This window comes from Notamacropus eugenii, chromosome 2 (assembly GCF_028372415.1).
Source record: "Notamacropus eugenii isolate mMacEug1 chromosome 2, mMacEug1.pri_v2, whole genome shotgun sequence".
Lineage (NCBI taxonomy): Eukaryota > Metazoa > Chordata > Mammalia > Diprotodontia > Macropodidae > Notamacropus > Notamacropus eugenii.
In genome coordinates, this window is record NC_092873.1 from 401,048,129 (window position 1) to 401,064,067 (window position 15,939).

Consider the following 15,939-nt stretch of genomic DNA (forward strand, 5'->3'; position numbering starts at 1 on the left):
CTGTTTGTAGGTCACCTATTTGATTTATCATGTTACTAATAAATCAGCTATCAGAAATGAAGTTATGATTGATACCAAATCATAGTATACCCAAATTCTCCTTTTCCTATATTATGGAGGTAGAATGTCTACTATTAGTACAACACCTTTGCCCCACAACTTTCTAAATCCTCTTGTTAAACTAGGAAAAAAACTATATCACCCAGTGGAATTCCTTTAGCCTTGAAATTTCTATGAGAGAAACATAACTAAAGTATCTAAGTCTCTTGGGATGATTGGTATCTTTACTTCAAAAATTTAGTTTATAGGGCAAATGCTATATGGGGCATTTATTAATTTGAGCTGTTGGCTATCAAGGTATATGTGATTTTCAGTTTTTTAATTCATACTGTGGTTTACTACCATTATGCCAATGACAAATCTTAATTCAGAGCTTTTCTTATTGGTAATTCTTAGCTCCTTAATGTGGGAATTATATAATTATACAAGATTCTTTGCCATACTAGATTCTTCTTAGAAAATTTTTGATCAGATCATGTTTTTAATGGAGAAAGAACAAGTATTGGACCTTTTTTCCCAGAACAAGTCAGAATAAATCTACCTTTTCTTCCTTTGTATGCACACACACACACACACACACACACACACACACACACAAATTATACTGTATTTGAAACAATGCGAATAGCCCACTAAATGAATCATTATATATGACTGCACTCAACTTGCTTTTTTTTTTTTATTCAAATGCTTCAATGAAATGAGTCAAAATCAATCAGTTTTCAGGGCTAACCAGACTGTCTAACATTAGCTGATATATCTGTATTTTTAACAATATTTTATTCTATCATTAACTTTGTGGCATTCTAAGCAATTTCTTCCATTAATTTCAGCCTGTGAAACTGAAGCAGGAAAAGTTTATCAGATGTCCTTAGAGGAGCACATCCAACCTTTCAAAGAAAGTATGGAGCAATTCATTTTTCAAGGTAAACAATGAGAAGTTATTTCACCTTTCCCTTTGTTGTCAAGAAAAAGGTAGAATAAAGTTTGTTTATATATATTGGAAAGAGAATATTTATTTTGGCATCACAAAAAGCTAAGGATTAAGTTTAATCATGAGTCACAAATTCTGAGAACAATCTGCTAAAGATGTGTTTTTTATATAATTCTCATTTTTAAAAGACAGAAAAGACAGTGTCATTGACTCTCATGGCTTTGTTTATGTGTCTATTATAAAAACATTTCATGCATTCTCTAGCATACAGTTCCTTTTTTAAGAAAAAAAAACTATTGCTAAATTTCTGACATGACCATTGTCTTATTTATTTGATTATTGTCAAAAAACACTGGACCAAAAGAACATGTACAGATCTTTTGCATTATTCATTATTTTGTTTCTATAAAACATTAATAGCACCAAGCATTTATTTAATATTTTTTCTAGTAAGCTCAAAAAACTCTGTTATCCCATTGACTCTTTCCACATACCTTTAAAATAAGCAGGAAGTGAATTCTAACTCAGAGATATTAATGAAATATTCAAAGCTTGACTTGCTCTAATCTTCAAAAAAGTAATTTTGCATTGAGAAATTCTGTAGTTTGAAATTTATAATTGAATAGAATATTCATTGCTTGATGCAGTTTAACTACAGGAATGGTACTCAAATAAGTCATCTTTTCATACTCTGAGAACATTTATTTTCAGGAATTTTTCTAAATGTAGGCAAAGAGAGGAATGATGCCGAGTGACTTCATTCACAGTTTATATGGAATTTACTTTAGTGTTTTACGAAGGTTATTGTTGATGTTAGACGATCAATAGGTAACATTGAAATTTGACTCAGATACAGTTCCCCCTCTTCCTGGGATATGATAGTATACTTAAAGAAAAGCATCAGAAAAAAATTTGTGTCTCAATGTGAATATAATATGAAGTGTCACACTATCATTCAATTCAAGTCATTAAAAAGCATTTATTGAAAGTGCCTCTTTTGTATGAAGCATAATACTAGGTGCTGGGGCTAAAAAGACCAAAACAAAACAAAAAACAATCCATGACTTCAAGGAGTTTACAACTTGCAAACTTAATCACAATTATTTAAAATCATGTTTTGGCAGTTCTGTGTAAGTGCTAAGGCCCTGAATAACCTTATAAATAGCATTGATGGACATGAGGGGTGGCATTTGTTATCTCCAACCAGTGGTATGCTCGATAGGTTATGCCCTTTCCTTATTTCAAGGACCTGTAATTTGCGGTACATTTTTGGGTGTGGGGAGCATAAAATCTTTAATCATGTTGAATCATTTGAAAGAAATGAAGCGATGTGAATTCACCAAAAATTTCTTGCTAAACATCAATTGCAAATATAACAACCCTGACCACCATGCTGCTCAAATTGTGTGTAACTGATCCATTAAACAGAATACTATATTTTCCAGGCCAGGTACCAGATTTTCATTTCTACCTCCTATTAATTAAAAGGAAATGACGAATGTCTTTTTTGGGGATGGAGGGAGTGGATGGTTTGTATCTATGATTTCATCAGTTTATGGAACTCTTTGTATGGAAAACACTTTCCCAAATGCAGATGAAAAGTACTTTATAAAACTCTTAGAGAGTTACTCAGGACATGGAGATGTTCTGATTTGTCCATAGTCACATGACCACAGAGGCAGGGTACAAAGCCCTGTATTTCTGACTTGCATTATCAACCCTCAATCCATTATACCACATCTCCAGACCTGTATAGGTATCACTTTCTATTGAATAGAGACTCATGGGTTTATTCTATACTCAGTTAAAAATCAAAGTGAAGTCTTAGTAAACCATTGAACAGTTGGTGGATTGAGGCTTTATTTAAGCAATCTATCAGTTTCTCCTAGGAAGAGGCCATTCTTCATATATTTTATTTTCCAGATTTTAAAATCAACTTTGTGGGCTTTTTTGTTCTGAATCTTCTGCAATCTTGTGAGTCTATCACATTTCAAAGTTGATAAGGATCTGAGTAGTATTGAACATGTTTCAGTTGTTGACTGTATTGTGAGATATTTAAACATCTCAAAGAAAAGAAAAATTCTGTTTTACTACTTCTCTATGACAATTCAGTCTGGAGCAAGAAATTTGGATTATTAGGATGGTATAAGTTTTCTGTTTACAAATTTATTTTGGAATTGTTACTGTCACTGAAGGATGAAAAGAAATAAATTATTTGGCTATATTCTAAAATAATATAGTAAATATTTTACATTTTAAATCCTTTGTTTTCACAATATATTAATGAATTTGCATTTTTGTTTGACAAGCTTTTGAACTACATTGGTTTCTTAAGAACTTTTTTTTAATATATAAACATAATCAACAAATATTCCAGTTAAAGTTTATGCTTAAGTCAGATGAAATAAACTTCTGTAGGTACAGGTTGGGTCAAATCAATTTTTATGTAATTATTATTTTGTAGCAATTAAAATAATATTTTCAAATAACTTGGAATTGAGATAACATTGGCTGAATGTTGAGAAGAATGACAAAGCCTGAACTTCGTTCACTTATGTGAAATGACTTTAAGATGAACATTCAAAATTTGAATGTACGTATAATGTTTTCAGAATAGACTAAGTGCTCTAAAAACTATGTGAAATAAGTTACATCTTTTAAATATTAAAAAAGTAACTGCTGTTAAAGCAGTAATGGTTTTGTTGTTTGGTTTTTTATGAAAAAGGAAAGTATTATACATTTAAATTGCAAAAACAAAATGAAAAGTCAGTATTTTCTGGAATACTGGAATGCACAGATGGAACTTACGTACAACAGTGAAATTGAACTTTTTGATTAAGGTAATCATTGACTAGATACCTATAGCCTATGACAAAATAAGTGTACAATTTCATTCTCTTGCATCAATTCCAGGGAATTAAGATTCTTATTTTCCAGATAGCTGTTTAGTTTTGTCTTATTACCTTTATCTTAACCTTTTAAAATTATGGATTCTGTAACAATAAAAGGAAGAAAAAGAGTGAGAATAAGAGGAAGAGAGAATCAGGGCTGATAGGAAAGTGAAGCAGAGGTAACCATCAGAAAATCTCCCACCTTGATGTCTTCTACCACCATTATGGCATCACAAACATTCCCTTTTCTTTTCCATTCCTCCTCAGCCCCTCAATTCATTCAGGACAAAGAATAAGTTAGAGAAGGAGTTATGCTAATCACTTTTAAAGAATGCTATTATTTTAGCATTTGAAGGGAACTTAGATTTAATTTTCTTCCTTAAAACATACACACACACACACACACACACACACACTCATGTATGTATGTGTGTATGTATATATGTATGTATGCATATATCTCCCAGTATATTTTCCTCTTTATAGACCCTCCACTGAAACTGTCAGGAGCTTTGTTCTTATTAGGGAGGTGACTTGGAAGACAATGGAATCCTGGTTATCCTTTGTTGACATGGATCACGATTTTGACTTACATAATATACTTTTGAAAGAAAAAATTTTTTTTATGTTTTTGACTTTTTAAACTTTTTCAAACTTAAAAGACCAAACATACAGTTCTTCTCCGTTCCATTAAATAGACGCAGTCTTCCATTTTCTTTCTCTCCTCTTATGGTTTCAGAAATTTAAAAATAGTTAATAAGATGTTTTAGTTGCTTTACCCTCCGCCCATTTGCCATCCGTCTTCTCTTCTCTCTCCCAACAGTAATTTCATGCTGAAACCAAACATGGAAAATTGTAGCTGAACTAGAGAAGTAAAAACAAGGGGAAAAAAAGAATAAATCTGTAAACACAAGGTTATAATTAAAAGAGTGTTGAAACTTCAAGTCTTTTTAAAATATACAGTCTTTGGTATTGGAAATACTATACTTGAGGATGAAGTGATGGTGAAAGCAGTGGGATATTAACTGTGCCAGAGAGTCCCAAAATATTTGCTTCCAAAAGAAGTGAATATTTTCTATCAAAAAAAAAGTACTTAGAGAACACTAAGCAATGCTCCATAGATGGGGTGATAAGATTTGCTATTGCTTTTATTTCCTTTTTGAAAATAAGCAAAAAATACAACCTGTTTCAATTATTACAAAGACTGAAGAAGATTCTCAGCATTTCAGAAAAACGTATATTTTTTAAAAATTTACGATTAAAGTAGCCAAGTAGCCCAATGGACCGAACCACTTTTTACTACTTCCCTGGATAAGCAGTCTATCATCTAAGGTTATTTGCTCTATCTTGTTTGGTCAGGTATCTATAGTGAGAAGCCCCCCATAGAATCATAGTGCTGGAAGGGATCTGAAAGAGGTCATCTAACCCAGTCTGAAAATAGCTTTCAGATATCACATATCAAGGAAAATACATGTCACAAAACTCCTTACTTCATAGGAGAGAAGACTTCATAGGTCAGAAATGATTGAATTACAGCTTAGTATTGTATGTAAAACTAAGTGTTCTTATTTAATAGGTTTGGTTATTTGGTTTTCCACAACAGCTTTAAATACAGCTCTATCTCATATCAGACACTTACTTGAAAAGCATAATTGCTGAATGTAAAAGAAACAGCATTAGAAAAGATACAAGAAACACTAGAAGAGCAGAGCAGACTAGCTCCAACCTAGTACATGGTCAATAATGACCTATATACTTCAGATCCATGGGACCACACACCATTGGAACTGGACAGAAATTTAAATATCATCTAGTGCACTTCCATTTTAAAGATGAAGAAATAGTCCCAGGAAAATCAGTTCATATGCCGAAGGTCATACAATCACCAGGTGACTTGCAGACATCACTGTGTTACAGATGAGTACAATAATTGTTACCTCTCAAGAATCCCAGAAAATGAGAAATGATCATTTTTTTATATTCTCTGAGAATATGAGGAATTGCAGTATTTGAATTACAGAAATTGAAAGTAGAAATTAGCTTAGCAGTCATTGAGCCCAACTTATATTTTGAAGGTATTTTGGGAAAAAATTCAAATAAAATTATTAAAGTGAAATAACTCATCTCAGTGTGAGTCTTTGATCATGCCTTTTCTGAAATCTTTTTAGATCTTAAAGCATAATTAGTCTTTTAATACAAGACTCCAGGGAAAGAGGACATATTATATTCCCTCTGACTTTAATTTATTCTAACTTATTCTAACTAGTAAGATTATGTAAAGTATAAACGGTTTTAATTCAAGAACATCCTGTTAATTTGATTTGATAAGTAAGCATTAATTGCCTGCCATTGTAAGAAAACCAGTCACTAGAATGTAAAGGTCCCATCCAGGGTGGTTTGTCTTAAAACACTCCATACACATTTGACAACTTAGAGCTAATTTATTGTCCTATTTATGAAATAGGATCCTGGATAGGTGACTGCCATTCAAAAACTCAGCCCTCCTAATTATTCATACCCTCTTCTCAGTCTCTCTATACTTCTCAGATTGCCATCCATTACCTAGTTCTGCTCCTTTATAGTATAAGCTTTTTCATCTATTTATACTATGACTTAGTGTTTCCACTAATCCTAGCCATGTTGTTGTCGTGGTTCAGTCGTTCAGTCATGTCCAATTCTTCATGACCCCATGGACCATCACACACCAGGCCCTTCTGTCCACCTCTTAAAGTCTGTCCAAGTTCATGCTTGTTATTTCTATGACACTATCTATCCATCTCACCCTATGCCATCCTCTTTTACTTTTGCATTCAATCTTTCCCATCATCAGCATATTCTCCATTGATTTCCATCTTCTCCTTATGTGGCCAAAGTATTTAAACTTTAGTTTCATTATTTGACCTTCTAGTGAACAACTCAATTAATTTCTTTAAGTATTGACTGATTGGTGATCTCCTTGCTGTCTAAGGGACTCCCAGAAGTCTTCTCCAGAACCATAATTCAAAGGCATTGATTCTAGGGCTGTCATCTTTCATTACAGTCCAACACTCACAGCCATACATTGCTAACGTTGACCATATGGACCTTTGTCGGTAAGACAGTAGCTCTTCTTTTTAGTATGCTGTTCAGACTTGCTATAGCTTTCCTTCCAAGGAGCAAGTATCTTTTAATTTCATGACTCCGTTGTTCATTGATAACCTCTCTCTAGGTCATTTCTGATAAGTATTCAATTAGATTAAAGAAAAGATAACGAAAGCAAAAGTAATATTCACATGTCACATATACTGTGGTTGTGTATTCCATTTGATCTCAGGACCAAACCCTTCCTAAATGAGGAAACCTTCCATCTGAATCGCAAAATACCACAGACACTCCGCATGGAAGACAAAACCAAAACATTCATTCAGACACCAGAAAGCCAAATCCATCATAGTAGCAAAAATCCATACGCAATAAAAATGGAGAGAACAAGACTATCCTCAAGCCTTCCCCCTGCTAGGCTTCCCCAAACTAGATCCATTAAACAAATCACAAGGAGGCCCTCTTAAACAAAACCACAAACAATCACATAATCACTCAAGCCAGACAGCTGCCTGCATCCTTCCCCTCCTCTGACTGCTTGCTCTCAAGACTAACTTCCTCTCCGCTCTGCTCTAGCTCTGCCTCTTTCTGCTCCACTCATTCAGTAAACTCCTCTCACTACCGGCTCCATGCGACTCAGACTCATGTGACTCAGGCTTCATGGGCTTATTAATGAATAAGAAAGATCAACTGATTTAAATTACCATTACAGACTACAGTCTGTCTTTCATATCATATATCTCCATGAGAACTAACTCACAACCCACAAGTTCACTTCTCAGTTGTTTGCAGTTAAAACTGAATAAAAGATTTTTTTTAAAAGGCAACCAAATTAGATTTATTTTAAGAATCAATCTTGTTCTGGAGAATAGATGATAAAATGAAATTCCTTCATCTTAGATGTTGTTGGTTGTTTGTTGGTCAGTTGCTTCAGTCATGCCTGACTCTTTGGGATTCCATTTAGGGTTTTCTTAACAAAGAAGTTGGAGTAGTTTGTCATTTCCTTTTCCAGGTCATTTTACAGATGAGGAAACTGAGACAAAAAGGTTAAATGGTTTGCCCAGGAACATGCATTTGTAGATATCTGAGCCCAGATTTGAAGTCAGGTCTTCCTGACTCCAAACCGTACACTCTATTCATTGCAACACCTAGGTGCCCTGGTTAGGCACTACAGTTTCACAAATGTGATATAGATGTAGATAGATATAGATATACAGCTATAGATACACACATACATGTGCATATTTGTATATAGAGACATATATGTATCTATATTTGTATCTATGCGCACACATAAACTTGTATATACATACATGTATACACACATATACAACATACATATACACGCAAATGTATATACCTATGCACATAAATATATATGTACACACACATAGCAATCTGTATCTTTCTATCTAATCACACATATACATGTGTGTATTGCCAGGGGCCATTGTTTTGTCAAGTTTCCTTAACTGCTTTTTCTTTCTTGGTTAAAAAAAAATGGTGTTCAACTTAGTAAAAAAATGCCTGTGGTGTTTATTACATATCAAAATTTTTTTTGTTTTATTTGAATAAAAGTTTTTGGAGTTACTGTTCTTTTCACCCACAGTGAACTGCTAATAGCTAAATTTCTTATTGATGCAATGCAAGAAATTTGGAGCTCCCTCAGACTAGTTCTTGAGGATGAGATGGTGTGACTTAAATGAGCAAGGACAAGACATGTCCTCAGTTTCCTCACTTTGCAGTGGTCTGCCTTCCATATTTCTTCTGATGTAGTCGATGAGACAAGTTTGTTAAACTGTTTCAAAGAGAAAGTTAACTTCTGATCATCATCAATATGCTTTCAAAAGCAAATTTCTTAAGTGAGGGTAAGGTCCCCTAATCTCCCATAATTATCCACTGGGTCCATCTCTTTTGTACACATTTAGATTGCCTCCCGTTCCCATTACAATTTTGATAGTCATTTAAATTATTGTTGAAAAGTAGGAAAGAGTCAATTTATCACTGGAAAAACAGAACTTCATTGAATCTGAAAATCTAGCAAACTGCATTTTTTCCTCATTAAAATCTTGCATTAAGCCCATGTTTCCCACCTTTTGCCACACTCAGAAAAAGTGGCCAATTAGCATCATGCATGTAGTAATAGGTACTTGAATACTTATTGAGCTGAATTGAGCTGAATGAGGTGAGTTTTAGTGACATGGAGATCATGGCTATAGGTAAAAGTATAAAAGGGGAATAAGAAGCTTATCTTCCTCTTCTTTTTACTGTCCATTTCTGTTTCCAGATCCATTGTACCATAAGCAACCTGAAGCTTTCTGGAACACTACCTCTTTATCTAGATTATCACTGAAAATGCATCTACTCTACTGTTGAACTAAACTAACTAGTATATCTCCCTTGCCCATTCATGAATAACGGATCATTTCTACATCATTCTCAAGGGAACAAATGAAAGAAACCTGGCATTCCACTTCATCAAGGTCACAAACTTCAGAGACAGACCTTCTGGGGGAAGGCTTGGGGATGGTCTTGTTCTCTCCATTACGTTCAGAATTCCATTTTCAGGGCAATCTTTGCTGCAATGTTAGAATTCTGGATTGGAGTTTCATCTAATGTTGTTTTTAATTCAGATAAGATTGTGCTATAATCAGTCTAATGAAAAAAAGTTGCTTTCTTTAAATGTTTTTTTTAAAAGCTCTAAATCCATAGCTGTTAAAACAGAAATATATTTTGGATAATTTATAAGGGGAAGGGCGGGTTAGATAGCGTGCCAACCATCCTTTAAACTGATTTGATGGAAGTTTCTCTCATAACTATAATGAAATTAAGGTATTAAAATATTTTTAAGATTGACAGTCTTATAGATTAAGTTTTATAGGTTTCTTGATATAGTTCATGCTGTGAGTGTGGAGTCATTATATATATATATATATATATATCTGGGAGAAAATGTTAAAGAGGAATTTGTTTATGCTTTTTACAAATTCCCATTTTAAAGTTATGTGTTTGTATATTTTGGATCTACAGATTGTTATTGGGTTGTATTTTACTTAATTCAGAAGGACTGAAATTCGCATACAGCTAAAATTCTTAGATCATTTTGACATCCATCTATTATGAAGGACTAAGCTCAGAGGAAGAACTAAATCTAAATAATGATTTTGGTGATTGGATTTGAAATAAATATTTAGCAAAAGGAAGATGCAGTATGTAAAGAAAAAAGTCCATTAAACTGAGGCAAAAAGGATTCTAATTTATAACCTTATAATATTCTACTGTGGAGCAGTAGCTAGAGCACTGAGCTTAGAATCAGGAAAACTCATCTTCATGAATTCAAATTTGGCCTCAAACACTTACTAGCTTTACCCCTTTGCCTCAGTTCCTCATCTATAAAATGAGCTGAAGGAGATAGCCAACCTCTCCAGTCTCTTTGCCAATAAAACCCCAAAGAGGGTCATGAAGAGTCCATGATGACATCTGGCATCTGAGGCAAGTGACTTGTCATAAACAATTAGAAGGGATGAGTCATTTTCTTAGGTGAAATTGCTATCTCTAGGAAATGGCGTGCCATCATGTTACTCACCAGTCCTTATGAATGATGCAAAACATATGCCCATAACTAAATTGGTTTCTTTTCTATTTGCTTTCTGTTATTTTTTTCATGCAGATTTTAAAAATGAACTGAGAATCATGTAGTTAAATTCATCCGGGTGATAACACTGATAGAGGGATGACATTTTTGGTTTGGCCAAAGTTACATGCCTTACTCTGTCTAAATTTATGTGAGTTGGCAACGAATATAATTACTTTATTACTTCAATTGTTTCATTTGAAGTCAATATGTGCACCTATATGCCTATATACCTAAGGACACATGTGTTATATATTTTCCCATACAATACAGAAATAACTTTTACTCGAACTATAAGGTGTCAGTGAAATATTACAAAGGTTCTGTTATAATTCCATACCTCATAGATATTATGTCCCCTCTCCTCTTACTAAGAGCATTCTATAGCATTTGCTTTATTGTCATGAGAAACTGGGAGGCATCAAAAAGGCAGTGAATTGGAATATAGCTTTCTCTTATTATCCAGAAAAGGGGGAAAGGAAAAATACTAGTATCCATATTCCAGACATCACTTTCATACTCTATCTATATTTGTTTGAGCATCATTTTAGGGTAAATAGCAACAATGCCTCAGAAATCTCAAAGAAAAGTAATATAGCTTCAATCAAATCACAGTTTTAAATGACTCAGAGACAAGACCCATAGCCAGTTAAAAAAAAAAAAGCCCAACAACTGGCTATACTTAAAAGCAACTGAAATGCACATTCATAGCTAATTATAAACAAATACTAGTTAACACTTTATATAAAAGGGAAAATAGCAAAAAGATTTAAAGCCTAGACAAACAGATGAAAGGGTTCTAAGTTGCTTTCCATCTGAGGTTACTCAAATGCAACTCTGTCTCCAATTACCTGGGAAGATGTGGTATTCCCTTATGAGAGCTCAAGATCAGAAAGGGCGGCCTTTTCCGTGCCTCTGCTTACTCATAGTCCTTTGGAACTAGTTCAGCTGAAATACTTCAAATTGCAAAAGGGTTTGGAGCCAGGCAGCGACTACAGACAGTAATCACTGGGTCAAAATAGTAACATAGTAGGACAACACCAACTACAAAAGAGTTGTGGTGACAGAAGTCTGGGGAGGATTTTTGATTGCTTTTGGAGGAGACATTGATGAATGCCAAGCTGTTGAAGTGGAAATTTTTTTCAATATTTTTTAACCTCTTGAATTCTTAGCAGTTGACTGGATTTATCTAGCCAGCAGTTTTATTCAGCTGAGCTGGAACTAAAAGGTAATCCAATTTTTTGACACTTAAAAGGAGAAAAATGGCTGCCCTCTAGGAAAGTTCAGGAGTTCATTTGCCATCTGGTTTCAGCAAAGGGCCCCCTATTTGCTCCAAATTGTCCACCCCTAGGTCCTGTGATCCCATAAACCACAGGTCAAAAAACACAACCACCACCCACCATGATGCAGCCATTATAATGGAAATGTTTAGTTCTGAAGCTAAAGGCCTGGTTGAATGGACTATGAGGGAAGTGAATGGAAGTTTCATTCTATTTTCACTACAAAGGAAGGTGGAATGAACTATGGGATAGTCACAAGTAGGGGTGAGGTTCTTCAGTTAGTGAGTGAGGTGATAATTATCAAAGCAATGATTACCACCACCACCACCACCCTTTTTAAAAAAAAAAATCAGGTCTCCAAGGTGAACAGCCTCAGGTTGAAATGATATATTGATTGCCAATGATATGGCAACCTATATCGATAAATTAAAGACAAGATTGATTCCTAAGATTTGGTAGGTTGGGTAGGATGTGAACCTGCCCTGTCACACAATGAAATGAAATTTGGTGGTTGGAAGTAGATTTTGGTTTCCGATCTCATGCTCCTTCTGGGGAATATGCTCATTGAGTGGAATGGCAAGTAGACCTGCACTATTTAAACTACCATTCTCTTAATATTCTTGCTTTCTCTTTATGTATAGTTATCTACATCTGTCTCTCTGCATATAGTTAAAATCACCTAAGATTCTACTGTAACTGACATATCCATTCCAAGTGTATAATTCCACATACAACAAAGTCCAAGTTAGAGAATAGTTAAAATTGTCATTGTTTTTACATTATTATGTCATTGATTGGGTCATAAATTGCTGTCCTTTCTTATTTCCATAGCCATCTTCCTTTTCTCTCTAACAGTAACACAGGCACTGCTTCCTTTACCACTCCTGCACCCTCTTGCCATCCCTGAACTCCTACTATGTTTCCCCAAATTCTTTATTTCTTCAGTGGCTTTGTAACCTGTAGCCCAGTACCTTTTATTAACAAATCTAATGCTTCTGCTAGGCATAGAGATTATGTGATCTTATGCTTAGTTGGCAAGTGATTTACTACAGGGTATCCCTTCAAAGAGTTTTCATAAATTGTTTGATCTGTTAAATTCATGTAAGCTCTTCCTAGACTTACATTATCTGTGTCTTCTAGAATTTTGCATTTTCTAATATACTTAATAAAACAAGCCTAAAAATCTCCAAACACTTTCCTATATCACATGCATTGAAATTTCTCCAACAAATATAAATACTCATTTAAAAATAAAACTCAAAATGAATAAAAGGGGGCAAAGAGTACATGAAATTTCAACAAGGTTTATCCTTTGATTTTATATAGTCCAACACTATGGAGCCTATAAATTTATCCTTATTTCTTTTTTGGCCATAAGATTGCCATAGATTGTAAAAATATTTTTTACATTATTATGTAGTCGGTCAATATATTGAGCACCTAAAATGTCCCAGGCAGCCCACTAAACATGGGGGTTTCAAAGAAAGCAAAACGTAGTCCCCTGCTCTTCAAAAACTCACAGTCAAATGGAAGAGACAACAAATGAAATATGTAAAGGAAATATTATTAATGTATTTTGTTTCATGTACTTTTTGGTAGTCTAGGTTTGTTATTATTCTGAGAGTACTAAAGAGTTATTATTAAGTAGGAATGTAACCCCACTCCTGTCTAAATCTGGAATGATTTTCCTAAGAGACAATCCTGTACTCTGTGTGTTCCCTAAACAAAGGGAGACTAGAGTCTGATTGGATGTCTGTCATATTAGAGAAGCTGCTAACCTGCTTAAGGGGAAAGGATTTCGCTCGATTCTAGGACTTCTAGAGAAAGGCAAATGTGGAACTTCCAGTGGAGAACTTGAGATCCCCTCGGAGTCATAGACATTCTAAAGTCTTCACTTGCCTCTCCCAAGCCTGTCTTTCAAAGTCATTCAATAATTTTGAAGAAAGTTCCTCCTTCATGTAGACAAAGCATCTTCATGATTTCTCTCAGTCAATCAGGAGTCATGTCTCCCTCCAATCTCACTGCATTCTGTGTCAAAATCAAAGGGCTCTCCTTCAGAATATGCCCCCACTTGAGTGGAAGTGGGGTTAGAATACATAATAGTGTCACATTTATATGTCACATAAGAATTTATAAATAAATACTAACCTTGCAACAGACTGTTGAGATAGGTATTCCTATTTCACTGGGATAATGTTTACAGGACTATTTACAACCCAGGAATCTGTTTGGCTCAGAAAGGTAAAATTCCTTGCCTGTTGTCACACAAAGAATACATAATATCAGTGAGTCTCAAACCTAGACTGCCAAACTCCAAATCCAGTGCTTTTCTCCTTTAATCATACTGATTTCTCACGCAAAAAGTTCTTGTCAGACAATACTTTCAATACCTTGGCATTTCCCCTTTTTTCCCTCAAGCAGAAGCCCCAAGTGTATTAAGATACCTTCTAGAAAAACAGCAAAGTTGATGTAATGAATTCTAAAAGTGGGAGATATTTCCAGTCATGTCACAGGGGAAAACTGTAGAATGGGAATGCAAAAACAGGGAGATGAATGGGATTATGGGAGGAAATGATGAGGAAAGATAAGAATGGTGGTCAGTTTCCAGTTAGACATCGTTAATGATGATGAGGAAAGATCTTCAAGGGGAATGAAGATGAGAACTTTACCACAAACCAACCTTATTAGTAATCAAAGCTTTTCGAGTCTTCCCCTTCTTGACATTTCCTTTCTCTGGTTTGGTATTCTGGTATCTTTATTACAGCATGATTGGAAGGCTGCCAGCCTTGTTTGATGTCTCAGAAAGTGAAATATGCACTGCAAGTATTAATCTAGTGAATTTTGCTGGCAGTTAAGTAACTGGCATCTTTTATGTTTCTTCCCTCATATAATTACCTCAACATATTTTATTATAAATCCATTGATAGCAGATTATAAATATATTGAAAGTAAAAATTAAAGTTAAAAATTTAACATTGCTCATAATTTCCAAAAATCGCCTATAATGAACTGAAAAGAAAAAGAAAGGCTTCTCCCCACCTTTTAAAAAATAAAATAATAAGTGAAAAAAATTAAAATAATGAAAGGGAATCTGCTTAATATTAAAGACTGGAAAATTTAACATTTTCTTTTCTGTTTTTCCTTCTTTCAGCAACAAGTATTTGTCCTTTAAGAGTATTCTCTTAATGGGAAAAAAACCCAAATGAGGACCAAGCAATCAAACTGTTATCATATTCGTATAGTAAGGAAAATGGGTTCTACCTTTGTAACCACCTTTCAAGTAATTTTCCGATATCAATAGTTCCAAGGTTTTCATAGTTGTGATGGTCGTAAAAGAATTTTGTCAGTGCTGATATATCTGATGAGTATTTACAGCTGAACAAGGCTATGGAGTCTTTTAGGACTGTCGTCATAGTAACAGTGAAGTCCTTTTTATAAGTCAGTGTGATACTACTGACTAAGCACAAATGTGGCATGCATTTGAAATACTTTTTTTATACAACCGAGGAATGATATTTTATTTACATAGGTTTATTTATACCACATTCTAGTCCTCATGTGACAAAGGGCTCACATTTAGGATGACTAGGTAGTTATCTATGGCTTTAGAATACAGTGATGCTACTTGTACTGCAAAAGAAACTGAACCTTTGACATGGCTTCACTTAAATACTAATACTTAGCACTAGCCATCAATGGACTTTGAGCTAATCAGCCACAAATCTTTCTCCCATATGTGTACAGAAAAAAAAAAGGCAAATTCTAGAGTTGGAACCACTGCAGGGCAGAAGGAAGAAAATAACAATTTTCATCTTAAAATGCTGAAGTTATATGTAAAAACATTATATTTGTGCATGTAAGAGAAATACGTCTTAAAAAATTTCTTTTTTTTCCTTTTGGAATACTTTATGATTGTATGCTTTAAAAGATAATAGAGATGTTGGATAAGTTAACCACTTATCTCTTCTAATTTACTAAAATTCATTTTTTGTCCATGTGGAAAACATGCCCATAGAATCACACAGATTAGATTTTGAGGATATATTTTTCTTTTGTCTA

General features: G+C 34.2%; 1 protein-coding gene across 1 annotated transcript in view; it reads left to right on the plus strand.

Annotated features, from left to right (window-relative positions):
• Positions 1–15,939, plus strand: part of FMN2 (formin 2) — a 441,094-nt gene that overhangs the window by 324,406 nt on the left and 100,749 nt on the right. The window contains exon 14 of the mRNA XM_072647566.1: positions 894–986. Coding sequence (XP_072503667.1) covers positions 894–986 — 93 coding nt within the window. The remainder of the gene's footprint in view (positions 1–893; positions 987–15,939) is intronic.